The sequence below is a fragment of the Salvelinus sp. IW2-2015 genome, linkage group LG4p, assembly GCF_002910315.2.
Source record: "Salvelinus sp. IW2-2015 linkage group LG4p, ASM291031v2, whole genome shotgun sequence".
Taxonomy (NCBI): Eukaryota; Metazoa; Chordata; class Actinopteri; order Salmoniformes; family Salmonidae; genus Salvelinus; species Salvelinus sp. IW2-2015.
In genome coordinates this window covers 18,097,838-18,115,961 of record NC_036841.1, presented here as the reverse complement: position 1 = coordinate 18,115,961, position 18,124 = coordinate 18,097,838, and the positions used below count along the sequence as shown (strand labels likewise).

Genomic DNA, 18,124 nt, shown 5'->3' with positions numbered 1-18,124 from the left:
CGTTCTCCCACACGGTCAAAAATGCGGACCCGAACCAGCAATCCATCAGCCACCGGCCCAAGCTCCCAACCGCCAGCTCTCCAAACACCCCCCACAGTTCCCCAACAGCTGCCCCTCAACCATCCAAGTTTACATACACCTTAGCCAAATACATTTAAACTCAGTTTTTCACAATTCCTGACATTTAATCCTTGTAAAAATTCCCTGTCTTAGGTCAGTTAGGATCACCACTTTATTTGAAGAATGTGAAATGTCAGAATAATAGTAGAGAGAATGATTTCTTTCAGCTTGGATTTCTTTCATCACATTCCCAGGGGGCAGAAGTTTACATACACTCAATTAGTATTTGGTAGCATTGCCTTTAAATTGTTTAACTTGGGTCAAACGTTTCGGGTAGCCTTCCACAAGCTTCCCACAATAAGTTGGGTGAATTTTGGCCCATTCCTCCTGACAGAGCTGGTGTAACTGACTCAGGATTGTAGGCCTCCATCTTCACTGACATTTTCAACCTGTCCCTGACTGAGTCTGTAATACCAACATGTTTCAAGCAGACCACCATAGTCCCTGTGCCCAAGAACACTAAGGTAACCTGCCTAAATGACTACCGACCCGTAGCACTCACGTCTGTAGCCATGAAGTGCTTTGAAAGGCTGGATCCTGGACTTCCTGACGGGCCGCCCCCAGGTGGTAAGGATAGGGAACAACACATCCACAACACAGGAGCTCCTCAGGGGTGCGTGCTCAGTCCCCTCCTGTACTCCCTGTTCACTCATGACTGCACGGCCAGGCACAACTCCAACACCATCTTAAAGTTTTCCGATGACACAATAGTGGTAGGCCTGATCATCAACAAGGATGAGCCTATAGGGAGGAGGTCAGAGACCTGGCCGTGTGGTGCCAGGATAACAACCTATCCCTCAACGTGATCAAGACAAAGGAGATGATCGTGGGCTACAGGAAAAGGAGGACCGAGCACGTCCCCATTCTCATCGACGGGGCTGTAGTGGAGCAGGTTGAGAGCTTCAAGTTCCTTGGTGTCCACATCACCAACAAAATATCATGTTCCAAACACACTAAGACAGTTGTGAAGAGGGAGCGACAACGCCTATTCCCCCTCAGGAGATTGAAAAGATTTGATATGGGTCCTCAGATCCTCAAAAGGTTCTATAGTTGCACCATCAAGGGCATCCTGACTGGTTGCATCACTGCCTGGTATGGCAACTGCTTGGCCTCCGAATGCAAGGCACCACAGACGATAGTGCCTACGGCGCAGTACATTTTTTTTTTTTACTTCTTAAAGCATTGTTGGTTAAGGACTTGTAAGTAAGCATTTCACTAAGGTCTATACCTATTCTATTCGGCGCAGGTGACAAATACAATTTTATTTGAAATCGTGGTCCCCCCCCCCCCAGAGTTCCCACCATAAATCCAGAGAATGAGATTTTGATGACAAAATTTGCCCACAAAGGACCGCTGCGCAACCTTCACAAGGTGAGTCCAAAAATGTTTTGTATGCTGCTGCATAAATTATATAGTATGCAAGGGAGCATATATAGTATGCATACTGTAGCTAAGAAAGTAATACTAAGTGTATGTTGTGTAGTAAGCTGTTAGTAGCCCACGTGCCTCACCCTAATAACTTGGGTCTATTTTCACCAACTGTTCTAACTTGGTGGTGCACATGTAACCTGTTTTAGAAAAATCAATGAATATTGTAAGAGCTTTCATTGTCTGTTTATATGCCCCCTTTATTTATCCTACGGTTCTGACTTGTTGTACAGGGAGTACACGAAGAACGGCCCATGTTCTGAATTCTGTCGCTGTACTTTTTAAAAGTGCTGAACAAATAGTTATATTGACTATGTCCATCGTCGCTCGCTCATTAATGTCTTCATCGAAATTACGGCTTGCCTCTTATCCGCTTGTCGTCCCCTTATGCCATAGTTTGTACATCTCAATTGTCAGTAGAACCCACATTTGTTTAAGCAAGTCAGCCATATCAGCTATGTTCTTTTTAAAGGCAGTAAATGAGGCTGAATGAACTGTTTCGCTGCCAGACAAAGCTCCACTGAAAGCCAGGTGTAGCAGTGGTAAGGTGTTGGGACTGTGCTGTTGCGACAGCTTTATGTAGGCACTGTTTGAGTGCAATTCATGTATTGTTTRGGTGTTGTGTAGTGGCTTTGCTGGCATGCATCCCACATTTTTTGGTTTTACCCCACCAAGATTCACATGCTAAAATCACCACTGCTCCTCTCCTCACCAGAGACCAGGGTTCAATTCCAGGGCCAGTGCCCCTGTGACAACCTTGTGGTCCCCCTAAATGTGGAGAATGAAATAATTTTTACACAACTAATTTTTGCTATCATTCTTTTTAGACAGTGGCAACGATGATGATTGTGAACATGGTCTTTTGCCTGCAATGCAGTGAAGAAAACGATATGACAACAATAACGTCTAATGTAACTGGCCCCTCTAACAGTACAACTGGCCCCAGCTTGGCCCCCCCCAGTTGAAATGGTCTAGAACCGCCACTGACTCCAACCTCTCAATCTTTTTCTCCCACTTGCCTGTATCACCTTTTATTTCTTCCCTGTCAAAATACCCTAAGAATATATGTACATTTTGTTTTATTGAGGTCTTAGTATTAGAAGAAGTAGAAAAAAACAGTTTGATGTAGTTATTTGAATGTCAGCTGCATGCATCTCTCTCTCATTATATATATGTGGGGACACATGGCCAAAAGGTACAAGTAGCACACTGCACAGCCAGCTCCTGTGTCAGTCAATCCATTACTACATGGAAGTCTGCACCTATTTGGCGACTTTGGACATTTTCGCTGGGTGGAATACCAGCGCCCCAGAATACAATTCCTGAATGCAGTTGCTTTCTTCCACTGTTTGAAGCAATCTATCCTACACACAATACACTATTGACTTGTGAAACTTTGCACTTGAAAGTCTAGGCTTACATACACCCATTAACGTATCCACACACTGACATACTCCAACGCACAAACATGTCTTCTGATAAAATCACATTGACTTACACATCAAAGAGAAGATTATGAAATATTATCATATCAGTGGCATGGCTAATGTATATAGATGCTCACTCTGTATGAAATTACTGCCTCTCAGTAGCCCATTTATGCGACTCCACTGATTTGAATATAAGATGTCAAGCTGGTCGCACTGATTGAGTAAAACTGCTGATAAAGGAGGCATTTTGTTTCAATGGTAATGAGTCGACCATAATGCCTAATTGTTAGTTTTTTTTCAAATTTACGTCTCTCACTGTTCCTCCCATTGAGAAAATTAGACTGCTAAAAGCACACCGCTGCAGAGGCAAATCCCCCCCACGCCACTACTGAGAACAGACTCCCTCGCACTGAAAGAAAGAAGCACGCAAGATGTCTCACCGCTCGTGGTTGTAGTCGACTTCGATCGCTTTCCACAGAGACACTGCAGCATATGCGCACCTTTCTTCAGGAAAAGCCTCAGAATCTTCATTGATTTGGGTTATTGTGTTCCTTCGTCAATTCACGCAATCTGACACGCTCTATTACGATGGAGGTTATTGAAGCATAGCCACCTCAGGTCGACCACCGTGCTATCCAGATCTCTGGCTTCCCTCAGCAGATCGAAAACGGCAGAAAAGCCTCGACAAAGGGACGCGATGGATTAGACCGACACATCTTGAGATATTTTTCATTGATAAGAATTCCAACAAAAACACCCATGGCTCCATGAATTGCAAATTATGCTACAAGGACGTCAGAATAATCTCCCATAGCCGGTGCCTCCGTTCGGTTTTACTCGCAGACAAAACGATGTCTCTGCTGGTGCAAGCGCGCACGCCAAAGTTAAACCGCAGGGTAGAGAGACAGGATCGCCGTGGATGAGGTAATGCGCCTTGTTCATCCTTGGTGGTTGGCTATAGTGGCGCGAAAAGCCTGGGGCGCGAGAGATTCCAGGACATGTCAGAGTGAGAGAGAAGCTATTGATTATCGAAGTGGCTGCTGTTCCGGATTTGCTGGAAACCTGATTTGCCGTGGCTAAATATACGGATAGTTCTGCGCATGTGCAATATTTTTTTTTTTAGGTAGCCGCCGGTTGCGCCTCAATGCTCCACTGCCGCTTCCCCAATGAACGCCTTGGTCTGGTGTAGCCTACAAACTTCATGTTGTACATAGAGGAGGTCATGGTCGACATGTTTGAACTACTGCGTTCCATGCCTCAGTAGGCTATTAAGAATAAGCTCTATTTCATGTTATTTTTTCAGGTAGGTAGTTAGGCTACATGCAGCTATTGACATGTGCACAAAATAAATTATCAACATGTTTGTACAAACTCGCAAACGCAAAACTAAAGTGGGGAGTTACATCAAGCAGCACATCAAACACCAGCGAGACATGGATACACAGTCTAATTAGCGATTTAATGTTATGTTTTAATCGTCATTGCAAACATTGGCTAAGCAGGAGGCTCCATTGCAATTTGTAGGGACTATGTCCTGCTTGTGCAACTGCAATATATGTTACAAAAGACAGAGAATGTTGTATCCTTCATAATGGCCTTGAACGTTTGTTCATTCAAATCGCTGCAGGTTTTTATTTCGGCTGTTCAGAAGTATGAGGCAGAGACATAGGCTACATCGTCATGGTTCAGAAGAAAGTGAGTAAAAGAGAGAAATGTGTGTGAGTAGAATAACACATTCGCAGAACATGATACGATCAGTAGCTGTTTATTATATGTGTGGCCAAGCGGAAAGAGGAGAGTGTGCAAGTAATGCATTTGACTATGAAATCACGTTTAGCTTTTTCTATACTATAGGCAACATTAAGTATGCCGAGTGATAACATTAGATAAATTGTTTCTAGGAATGTTGGGCTTTTTACATTGAAACGTAGCCTGCAGGTAGCCTGCACTGGGGCCATAGGGCTATCGTCATGTGAATCGTTGGAACAGCTCAACAAGATGATCATATCAAGAGAAGATCATAAGATCATGATATCTGGTTATTTTAGAAGAGTGAAGCCAATACATGGATAGTAGAATCGAACATAGAGGGACCTCCTTTTATCAAATCTGATTATAAATCTAACCCTAACTCTAACCTTAACCACTCTACTAAACCTAATGCCTAACCCTAACCTTAAATTAAGACCAAAAAGCTCATTTTTGTTTTCATGAATTTTTACGATATAGACCATTTTTACTTTGCTGCTGGCACATCTAGCGGAAATCGCACATCTCTGCCTCCAGGATAAGACTCATTCCAGTAAATGTAAACCTGCCCGATATAGGCCTATTACAGGCTACTAATGTCTATTCAGGTGAATGTGCTCACAGCTCCATGCAAGGTAATCATTTAGCCAGGAGGGGGCGGTATCATGCTGAGGACAGAGGCAAATGCAGCTGTCACAGGGGAACCCTGGTTCCCCATCACATCCATCTACATCACAGGAAACTAATTCGGGTGAAAGTGATTTGAAATTTTGGAAAGCACAATGGGGAGATATGGCCTATTTCAGTCATGGATCAAATCATTCTGCTGGTGTTTTGACATTTATTCACAAGTTTAAAGGTGACATTCTAGAATCCACATCTTCACAAGACGGCAGATGGGTCATAGTAACTGTTAAACTTGACAATGCTATTTTCATCATCTGTGATGTATACGGACATAACTCACATGCTCCTAATAAGACCSTTTTTACCCAATTTACCAGGAAAGTACAGGATTTAAGCAACAAATACTCAGAGGCTTTTTCTAATTATTTCATGGGATTTTAATGAAACACCTGATGCATCTGCTGATCGTTTTCCTCCTAGAACGAGTCAAAACCCTCAAAATAGTAACATTATCATTACATTATGCAAGTATCTCTGTGTTGAGGATGCCTGGCGTTATTTCAATCCGGATGCTAAGGGTTATACCTGGACCAACAAAACTATATCACATAAATCTAGAATAGATTTATTCCTAATTTCCCCTTTTTTTGTTACAATTTGTTATAGATGTAGATCATCAGTTGGCTCCCTTTTCTGAAATCACTTGATTTCCCTGAATTTACAAGCTACTAAAAAATCAAAAGGTACTCGAGGATATTGGAAATGAAACAATACACTTCTTAAAGATACTGATCTCATTGAAAACATCAAATCATTAGCTAAAGATATTTTTGCAAGAAAAGACTTGGGTCATGGAAGTAGATGGACATTTTTCAAATATAAAGTCAGAGTGGTAGCCATTAAACGCGCCAAAGAGCTGATGCAATTAAAGAACAATAGAGAAAAGGAGATGATGAGCAAGCTTGACAGTTTTCTAAAGAAAGATAATCTATCTGAAGAAGAGGAGTCTGTGTTCAGGTCTTTACAACTAGAATTAGAACAAACTTAAAAGGATCTGACCTTTGTAAGGTCAAGAGCAAAATGGATTGAAGAGGGGGAAAGAAACACTAGTTACTTTTTTGCACTTGAAAAGAGAAACTACAAAAGAAAATCTATAACTGCACTCAAAATTAACGATGTTTTATGCAAAGATCCCATTACAATATCATCATTTGTCAATTTCTTTTATGAAAACCTTTACAGCTCTCAATTTCAGGAAGATGGTTGTGAAAGCTACATTTGCCACATTCAGAATTATGTCCCTGTAATTGAGGATGATTTCCACTCAGTTTGCGATTAACCTGTGTCAATTGGAGAATTTAGAGAGGCTCTGAATTCAATGAAAAAAGGGAAATCACCTGGTTCTGATGGCCTGTCAGTTGAATTCTATAGACAGTTTTGGGAGTTGCTAGAAGACCCGATTTTCAATATGTTTCAAGATTGCATTAAAAATGGGGAAATGGTCTCCACTATGAAACAGGGCCTTATTTCATTGATTCCGAAGCCTGATAAARACCCTTCTCTCATTGACAATTGGAGACCAATTACTTTATTAAATGTTGATTACAAATTGATTGCTCTGGTTTATGCCAAAAGATTAAAGAAAGGAATAGATACCATTATAAATGAGACTCAAACAGGATTTATGAAGGGCTGTCACATAAGCTCTAACATTCGTTTAGTCTTGGACCTTATAGATTATTCAGATGCAATTGACTCAGATGCGGCTGTCCTATTTCTAGACTTCTGTAAAGCCTTTGACACAATTGAACATGAATTTCTCTTTAGGTCTCTTAAACTTTTAGGATTTGATGAAAATGTTATTAAAGTAATTTGCATGTTTTACAAAGATATAAATAGTTCTGTGCTACTAAACCTTAATACTTCCAAAAGATTTAGTATCAACAGAAGTGTACGACAGGGATGCCCAATTTCGCCATTTTTATTCATTTTGGTTGTGGAACTTCTATCTCTAGATATTCTGAATGATGCAAATGTGTATGGCTTAACCATTTTTAACAAAGAAATCAACATTTCCCAACTGGCTGATGATACTAATCTTTTGTTAAGAGACAAAGACCAGGTCGCACATGGCCTTAATGCTATAACTGCATTTTCTATTGCATCAGGATTAATGCTGAATGTTTCTAAATGTGAAATCTTATGTTTATTTGACTCTGATGATAAAGAAATTGAAAATATTCCTGTAAAGGACTGTGTTAAATATTTAGGAATACATCTGTCAAAAAACCACTTAGTCAGACAACATTTGAATTTCTCTCCTAAAATTAAGAGAACTAAAAATATATTTAATAATTGGCTACAAAGATAACTTTCTATACTTGGGAGAGTACTTCTGTCCAAGGCAGTTGGACTGTCTCGTTTTGTGTACCCCTCATTATCGTTATGTGTAAATCCAGCTACTTGTAAAGAGATCAATAAGACCTTTCTTGACTTCATCTGGAAAAATAAGTCTCAAAAACAAAAAAAATCTGTCCTTTCTAACAAAAGAGCTGAAGGCGGTCTAGAAGTGTTGGATTTTGTTGACATAAATAACACTTTCAAGATAAACTGGTTGAAAAAATGTTTGATCGATACTGATTCAATATGGTATTTCATTCCAAATAATGTGTTTAATAAAATGGGAGATCTTACATTTTTACTGAAATGTAATTATATTCYTGAAAGATTACCTGCTAAATTGGCTAGGTTTCACCAACAAGCTTTAATGGCCTGGAAAATATGTTTCCTGCACAATTTTTCCCCTCATAAAGCTCATAAATAATTCAGACATAACTGTAAGGAATAAGTCATTGTTCAACCCCAGCTGGCATGAGAGGAATATTGACTTTGTTCTTGATATTTTCAACAACAAGGGTAATATTCTTACATATGAACAATTTATAACATTGAAAGAGTTTCCAATACCTTTCAGAGAGTTTATTTCTGTGATCAAAGCTGTTCCCAGTGGTCTAACTACACTTATGAAAAGTCATCTTAATTTTGGGAATGATCACAAAGTTTATCCAGAACTCAGATTGGAAGGCGTGGGCTTACTTGAGAGATCTTGTTGTAATAAATATATAAGACAAATTCTTCATTCACAAAGGAAAGTTTTTCTGGAACATGCTTATTCCTGACATTGTCTGGAAAAATGCATGGTTAAAGGCCTTACAAATACTGTATACCAAACAAAGTTAAGGAAGTGCACTTCAAAATTTTACATAAGATATATCCATGTAATTCTATGATTTCCACATTTGTGGCTATTGATGATATCTGCGTTTTCTGTGAAAACGAAGGTGAGAATCTGTCTCACTGTCACGTTCTGACCTTAGTTCCTTTGTTATGTCTTTATTTTAGTTTGGTCAGGGCGTGAGTTGGGGTGGGCATTCTATGTTTTTTTTTTCTATGTTTTGTTCTATTTCTATGTGTTTGGCCTAGTATGGTTCTCAATCAGAGGCAGGTGTCAGTCGTCTCTGATTGGGAGCCATATTTAGGTAGCCTGTTTTCTATTGTGTTTTGTGGGTGGTTGTTTCCTGTGTTAGTGTTTGCACCATACGGGACTGTTTCGGTTGTTTGTTTGTACTTTTGTTATTTTGTTCAGTGTTCTGTTGAGTTATTAAATATCTCATTATGGACATTTACCACGCTGCACATTGGTCCGATCCTTGCTACTCCTCCTCAGACGAGGACGAAAGTCGTTACACTCACTTGTTCTTTGAATGTAAATTTGTGTCAGAATTTTGGGAAAACCTTGCAAAGTACTTATTTACCATTATGAACACTGCCTATATTTTTAACATAAAATATATAATATGTTACTATTGCAATGATAACAAAACCACTGAAATGATTGTAAAAAAAAATATTATTGTTGCCAAATACTTTATACACAAACAAAGATTCCAAAATTCTATACCAAAATTACCAATTTTTCTGATTGAATTTAATTATCTTATTAAAACATTAACCCTAGTGAATAACAACAAGAATAACATATTCATGAATCATTATAATAAGATATTTTCAGAGTGAATATAATTGCACTTAAATTGTTTATTTTTAGTATTTTATTTTTATTGATATTTTTTGTATGTTTGAGTATTGTTAATACCTGTGTTTGGTTTGCTAGACATGTTTGATGTAGCAATGTAAGTTGATTTTTGTATTATGAATTTTTTTTTAAATTAAAAAACATAATCCCTTCATAAAGTCAGGGTATGAGTTGAGAAATGTCTATTTTCCTCGAAAGTACGTAATGTCACAAATCCAAAGCCATACAATAAAACACATCCCAGGTTAATTATTTCACATCTTGGGGAAATGTGTGGGGGGGGGGGAAACATCCATCTACATCAAAGGATGGGAGGTCGACGCTCTCTTACGTACTTGCGTGCACGTACAGTCAACGCAACTAAACACCAAACAACACACAGCTCTCTTCATAGGGTACTACATTACCTTCATTCCTACTGCAGAGTAATTTTATGATTTCATAATATTGAAAAGTATGAAATCCATGCTTGTTTGCTAAATATGATACAGAACAAATCGTGTTAATTACGTTTTGCTTACAGTTTCATTGTGGTCCTATTGTAAACATTGTGCAACCTCTCTCTGTGCCACACAGAGTACCCTCCTCACTTTTTTCATGACTGCATGATGACAACCTGAACATGTATATTGTTTCATCATAGCACTAGAAAATAGCCATCAATATTTCCATAGTTTTGTCTCTTTATCTATGCCCATAGATTCCTCCATTCACAAACAACACATCATACGGGACACACTAGATCTACTGGGTGATGAAATCTCTGACTTGAGTGTTGAAATGAGATAGAAAAAGGACATATACTGCCGCTACTGCTACTGCCTGCTATATACATCACAGTCTTCGTGGTCAAGGTCCGTTGATGCACACACACACACACACACACACACACACACACACACACACACAGGGAGAATAGGCAACGAACAATCGGCTCTCTCACAGACATACACCCACTAACACACAAAGAGCAGCAAACACAGTCTCACACATACACATTAGGCAGACAAAGCAGAAGTGAATGACAAATTGTCATCGCACCCGACGCTTTTCACACCACTGTAGCACCCTCCGATTCTTTATCTCTGCCTCTCACATGTGCCTAATAATCTTGTATGCCTCATTAATGTGGATTCCATATATGGCTCATCGTTTCTGCCCCCCGTTATGGACCCAACACATAGGCCTACCAGTGAACAGATGTGCATACTATTGCCACTCACCGAATATTCTCATGAAAAGTATGAGAAATACAAATGTTGTGTGTATGTGCATGCGTGTGTATTAGGGGCACGTATGTTTGTCCTATTGGTGGTGTTAACAAACAGAGATATTTCTGAGGTGAGACATTGTGGGCAGAGAGTTGTGAGATATGAGAGGTGATCGGAGCTCCTAATAATTCATGTATTTTTATACAGTGCTGAGTACTTGTGTACTTTCTATTGCTGGGATTGAGAGGGGGATGAAGAGGTTTGATTGGCAGATGGCAGGTGTGGACAAGTTGGAACTGGGTCAGTGTCACAGATACTTTAGAGAGCATCATCATCATCATATTACTGCTTACCCTTATCATACCACTTACTCTTATCAGCCTACTGACTTACTTTCCCTGATATTTGTAAATTAAAACAGAAACAGTTTCATCCCCCACTTAGACAAACACAAATTCCTTGCCAACCACACTCCTACCCCTGCAATCTAAGCCAGGAGCAATGGATAGTAAAGAGTGAGCCATCCCACTAAGACCAAGCTACTACTGTACTCTTCATCATCACTACCATCATCACAATTACCATTATAGTCATTCACATCATCCCTCTTCTCCTCTTCCACATAATCATCCTCATCATCCTCATCATCATCATCATCATGATTCACCATCATCTATCACGAAAACTAACCAGGCAATTTTATAGACTTTTTTATTTTATCTTTACACTAACCAGGCCTTCTATTCAAAACCCTAAAACGTTAAATGACTTTTTCCCATGGAAACCTCAACTTGTACTGGTGAGTGACAACGATATTATGGCCTCTTAATGTTACAGCTGTTACCATGTGCATAGGCATTATTACTGACTGGGTTTGAACTCGGGTCTGTGCGGCACAAGACTGTGTCATCCTGTTGAGCTAAAGCCTAGGCATTTGCTCTAGGTTGGAGCTAACGCAAGTTTTCAGGACTCAGACAAAGTTACTTGAATTTTTATTTAACCTTTATTCAACCAGGAAGGGCTCATTGAGATTTGAAATCTCTTTTTCAAGAGTGTCCTTGCCAAGATAAGCAGCACCAAGTCATTACACAATTACAGACAGACAACATGACAAACTACAGGTAATCTAGTAAAAAAAAACATAGAAGTCACAAGAGTATAACAACATCGTAACACAGCAAATTAAAAACATTGACAGGTCAGGGAATCAGCACCAAAATCCTTCATCAACGATTTAAAAACACCAATCGGGACAAGTTCTTCCAGTTTAAAAGTATTTTGTAAGGAGTTCCAAGCCAATGGCGCTGAGTACATAAAAGCCCTTTTACCAAATTCAGTTCGGACATTTGGAACAGTTAGCAGGATAAAGTCCTGCGAACGAAGAGAGTACCCACCACATGTCTGAACAATAAAAAGGCCCAAATAAAATGGTAGTAAACCCAAAATGGCTTTGTAAATAAAAGTACACCAGTGACTGAGCCTACGATTGACTAGAAGGCCAGCCAACCCTTGTATATAAAGTGCAGTGGTGCGTAAGGGTTTTGCAGTTTAAAATAAATCTCAATGAACAGATATGTAAGTGGTTCAGCTATGAAATCAGCTGCCACTTTTAAAAGGCAGGGATCAAGAAGATCAGGAGCTGCAGGCTTTCTGTGATCTAAGAATTTCAGTGCTTTATGTACCTCCTGCACTGAGAATGGCAAAAAGCTTAACATTTGACCTGCCCTCACTGGTTCATCCACACAGGGTTGTACAGAGACAGAGGACACTGGTTCATCCACACAGGGTTGTACAGAGACAGAGGACACTGAATCAAACAGCCTACCAGATAATACAAAGCGCTTATTGAAACAATTCAGCATTTCAGTTTTGTCATATACAGCAACAGAGTCCTTCAATACACATGACGGTAATTCATTAACAATACTCTTACCATACAGACTTAATAGCCTTCCAAAACTTTCTAGGGTCATTCAGGTTATCAGTGGTAACAGACATAAAATATTCAGACTTGGCCTTCCTGAGAAGAAAATAACACTTGTTTTGTAGCTGCCTAAAAAGAAGCCAATCAGCATCAGAACATGATTTCCTTGCTTTAGCCCAGGCTCGATTACGTTTGTGAATAATATAAGACAGCTCAGAAGAAAACCATGGATTATCCCTCCCTTTAACTCTGAACCTGCGGAATGGGGCATGTTTGTTTACTATTTGGGGAAAAAACATCATGAAAGAATWTCCAGGCAGTTTCCACATCAGGAATAAGCTCAATCTTGCACCAATCAAAATAAAAACAAATCATAAAAGAAAGCTTGCTCATTAAAACTCGCAAAATGTATCTTACGAATAAAGCGTGGGTTTGTCTTAGGAACCTTAGTATTTCCAACAGCAACAACAGCACAATGGTCACTTAAATCATTACAAAAAACACCAACCGCAGAATATTTATGTGATGTCAATATCAAATCAATCAGGGTAGATTTCTCTGGACATTTGAGATTTGGGCGGGTGGGTGAGTAAATCAACTGGGTAAGATTCATAGAATTACAAAACATTTTCAAATCATCAGACACCGGCTTTAACCGACACCAATCAAGATCATTTCACTGTAAAGAAGTTTAGACATAAGGTGCATCAGAGAAGAAAATGCATCACTGAGAGCAGAGGGGGGGTCTATAACAGCCAATCACAGTTATAGAGAGACCCTTTGAAACCTCAAGATTCAAACCTCAAGATTCAAAGCAAGAAATTCCAACTGTTTACAAATAGAGTCAGACTTTGCCACACTTACAAGGAATTTAGTCTTTTACATATATAGCCCCCCCCCCCTTTCTTAACTGATCAGTGCAATGCACATTGTAACTATTTATACAAATATCCTTATCAAGAACAGACTTGCTGAGCCACGTTTCAGAAAAAACAATTACATCAGTATCAGTTGATTTAGCCCAAAAGTCCTAACCCCATCAATTTGACAACAGGCTGCATACATTTAAATGAAAAATTACTAAAACCAGATCTAGATTTAAAATCAGAGGGAGTTTGGAGACATTGCATATCAGGGCCAGGGTTAGGTTGCACGTTACCTGATATCAACAAAAGAAGAATAACTAGGCACCTCTGTTTAATAACCTTGCACGGCTTCTCTTTTCTAAGAGACCTACTGCAAGGGAATTCTACAAGTGAGTTTCCAGACAATACAAAATAAAAACAGGCCTTATTCCTAAAATAAAATCCCAACTTCAGCTTCAATTTTTTTGTAAGTTGTTGAATATGCAATTTAAAAGAGAGGCCGTCATCAATTCAAATTCCAAGGTATTTATATGAGGTTACAGTCTCAATCTCATTTCCCTGACAGGTAGTAATAGGTGAAAGGTTCAGAGGTCTATTTCTTGCTTTAGAAAACACCATTAGTTTAGTTTTGTCAGTATTGATGATAAGATCAATAAAAAGTGAGACACAGTGCTGTTTTTTGTCAACGGCTTCAGTGATATCATTTAAAACCTTCATGGCTGCTTTAATTGTGCTATGCTTCTTCCTGAAGCCCGATTGGTACATTGATAAAATAGAGTTAGTATATTTTAAAATCATCAGACACCGGCTTTAACCAACAGTCATTTAAAAACTATTAAACTTTGGTAGTGACACAAGTTTGTACTGTTCACATCATGCCACAAATGCATCGGCACTTGGACGATTGAATCGAGTGAAAAAGAGCGAGTTCCCGCAAACAAAATGTCTAATGGACGGGAGAGCACATTGTCAGATGTACTCACCCAGCGGCAATGTTTGTTTTCTCCTGAGTTCAGTAAAGTCAGTGCACAAAGCAATACCACGAAAATTGTCATTTTCTCTGAGATGTAAGAAATAGAGGCCAAGGAAAAGTAAGGGGAGAGAGGGACTGTGTGTATCTATGAGTCTGTATGTGAGTGTGTGCATGTGTAAATAGATTGGGTGTGGGAGGTCGATTGAGAGAGCGGGTTGCGGATTGTTTAGCTGCCTCTGACAGCCAGGCTGAGAGCGAAGAGGAGCAGCTTGGACGAGACACTCCTCAGAGGGAAAGCTGAGGATAGAACCCAGGCCAGCCATAGAGAGGGTTACTTGGGTTAACTTCAAGTAAAGAAGTGCAAATAGCAAAAAAGATTTTTATCCGAGTTGAGGGAGACGCGTGATCTTTACACCAGCAAAACTAAACAGTTTGCACTACACAACAAGGAAATTGTAGATTTGCTGCACCATAAATGAATAGGTTATTTGTCAGTTAAAATCTACTAGTGACAGACAAATGACTTGACATGCTGCCATCTTGGATTGCCATCTTGGATATCGACCATCGCACTGCAATGTTACTCCTCATGTGATTGTGCACTGAACCACCTCCACTGAACCAATTCCACAAGACTGCCTCAGCCTGTTGATTTAAATCCTGGTCATCTAGGTAGGAGCTAATGCAAGTTTTCAGGTCTCAGGCAAAGTTACTCCTCACATGAGCGTGCACTGAATTAACTTCGTTACTACAGCTAGCTTACTGAACACTATCGCCAACTACTCAGTCTGAGCCTATGCGGATGGCTTGGTGCACGTGTCAAGCTCATTCCACCAAGGGCCGAGTGTCTGAGGGTTTTCGCTCCACCCTTGTACTTGATTAATGAATTAAGATCATTCATTAGTAAGGAACTTCCCTCACCTGGTTGTCTAGGTCTTAATTGAAAGGGAAAAACCAAAACCTGCCGACACTCGGCCCTTCATGGAATGAGTTTGAAACCCCTGGCTTGGAGTAGAAAGAACTCACCCTGCTCATCGCTGTCCGGTTTTGCTGTTCCTTCCTCCTCATCTTCCTCCTCTCCCTTACTGTCTTTGGACAGCAACCGTCGGAACAGGCTACCAAGCGAACGAGTCATTTCTGGCTCCTCAACTCTCTCTGAGACGTCCATAAAAACACAGTTCGTACCCCTTAATCTGCTATCGCCCGCCTTTGCCCCTGCTTACACAACCCCTCTGCACTTGTATAAGTCAGTTGTCCATGTCACTTGTAAAGAGTTAGGTTAGCTGACCAGTCCTAGTGTGTCTGTCTGGCCATATTTAGCCCTGGCTGCCGCGACACTAAAACTCTAACTCCCTAAACCCCCACCTCACCACCACCACTCTCTCCAGTCTCCTGTAGCACAAACACGCTTGCGTCCATACACGCCTTGGCTTTACGAGAAGGTTATCTAACACTGCAATGAGACACTGGAGTCAACCGCGACAGCTGCACACCTCCCTGCCCARTGTGTGCAACGCCATGCGTCAAACACAATTAGGAGTTATTCAAACGGGTTAACTATGTGTATATGTGATCCCTTGACCCCGGCACGCCATGCAATAGAAATGGATAGGGTCTATTCTGAGAGTGTAAATGGGCGTCACTGCATGGTGGGAACTATGTATATCTGTGTTTACGTGGAGAAAGTGCTGGTAGAGGAAATTCCCAGTGAGCAATGACAGAGCCAAGACATCAGAGACACTGGGGACATATTAAAGAGAGTATGTCTTCGTTAGGTAACCAGGGTGTGGGTGGGTAATATGGAAGTCAGTGTATTTTTGAACACTGTTTTTTTCTATGAGTGATCTTCAAGTACGTTTGTGTGGGTGGATGTGGTGGTGGGTGGGGGGGAATTCAGTTACAAAACCATCATGCATCTGCAGAATGAGAAAATTCTAAAGACTAAGATGGCAAATTTTGGGCAAAGTGTTTTATTTTATATAAATTTTACATTTTCGCCTGAATATTCTCATTACATAAATGCGTCCGGATTAAATTCAGGGAATTTTAGGAAATGTTACTTTAGAAAAAAACGAAGTATTTAACACAACATATGTTGGTGTAGTTTGTCCATAAATCATAAAATTGGTACACTAGTTGAAGTTTACATTAAACTATAACATTTATTATGTACAAACACAGTGTCTGTGGACATGTGTCTCATTAACGTAACACTTTTTTCAAGTTCCTGTAAAAACTCCAATCAGTTTTTAAATAAAGTTTTATTCACCGATGGTGCATCATATAGAGGAGTAGTCCTTAGATGAGCACATGCTAAGTAAATGTATTTGCTTATATGCCTTCACCAGGAGGTTCTTATTCTCAGACACCCCCTATATCCCACTTGGCCTTCTTGTTACCGAAACAGCTAAAAAGTCTCAAATTGGGGGAGAGAAAACCATTACCTTACCAACATGGAAGCATGAATGGGCTTCAGTGATGTTGTCAATTGTTTGATGACTCATAATAATCTGTATCCTATTGTTTACAGATTGAGCTAAGGGCCCTCTCATTACCGAAACACACATTTCTCATTATCACATCATTTTTAAGTGTGTTTCGGCTAATGAGAACCTTAATTTCGATAATGATAATAAGCTAATTCTAATGTATAGTCAATGGGTGTGCTGTGCTGGTAACTTTATTTATTTACTAGCACCACTCCTTAACCCTACTGTATATATTCTTGGAAAAACAAGTAGGGTTTGTCAAGAAATATGGGTTGTGTGAACCCCATTTAATGTTCTTTAAGCCAAAATTGGAAGTTTTGTCTTTCAGCAAAGAGCAACCCCACCATTTAAAAAATGATATCCCCCATTTTGACATGTGTACCTGGGTTCACACTTACCTATGCTGTTGTTTGATATCCCAAGACCGTTGTTGGTTCCTTATCGCACATATTTAAGGGGTGGCAGGTATCCTAGTGGTTAGAGCGTTGGACTTGTAACCGAAAGGTTGTGAGATCGAATCCCCGAGCTGACAAGGTAAAAATATGTTGTTCTGCCCCTGAACAAGGCAGTTAAACCTGTTATGGCTGCAGCCCGACGTCATCCCGACGCTGGTACACCTATGACAACATCCAGCTCAAGTGCAGGGCGCGAAATTCAAAATCAATTTTTTTTAAATATTTAACTTTCACACATTAACAAGTCCAATACAGCATTTGAAAGATAAACATCTTGTCAATCCAGCCAACATGTCCGATTTTTTAAATGTTTTACAGAGAAAACACCACATATATTTATGTTAGCTCACCACCAAATAAAAAAGGAGGACAGACATTTTTCACAGCACAAGTAGGATGCAAGTAGCATGCACAAACCAACCTAACTAACCTAGAACCAACCAAAATAACCTAGAAAAAACTACCTCAGATGACAGTCCTATAACATGTTACACAATAAATCTATGTTTTGTTCAAAAAATGTGCATATTTTAGCTATAAATCAGTTTTACATTACTGCTACCATCATAGCTACAGTCAGAAATCACACGGGAGTAGCCAGAGAAAATACAGACACCAACGTCAACTACTAATTACACATCATAAAACATTTCAGAGAAATATATGGTGGATAGCTAATGAAAGAGAAAGATCTTGTGAATAGAGCCAATATTTCCGATTTTTCAAGTGTTTTACAGCGAAAACACAATATATCGT

At 39.7% G+C, this 18,124-nt stretch overlaps 1 protein-coding gene across 4 annotated transcripts in view; it reads right to left on the bottom strand.

Annotated features, from left to right (window-relative positions):
• Positions 1 to 18,124, bottom strand: part of LOC111960641 (fibroblast growth factor 12) — a 103,425-nt gene that overhangs the window by 69,510 nt on the left and 15,791 nt on the right. The window contains exon 1 of one of the 4 annotated variants that reach the window (XM_023982742.2): positions 15,451 to 15,822. The exons of 2 other annotated variants lie outside the window; for them this stretch is intronic. In XM_023982742.2, coding sequence (XP_023838510.1) covers positions 15,451 to 15,592 — 142 coding nt within the window. In that variant the 5' untranslated portion in view covers positions 15,593 to 15,822. Of the gene's footprint in view, positions 1 to 3,418; positions 4,046 to 15,450; positions 15,823 to 18,124 lie in introns of those variants that run through there. One more of the 4 variants, XM_023982743.2, reaches the window with a different exon arrangement.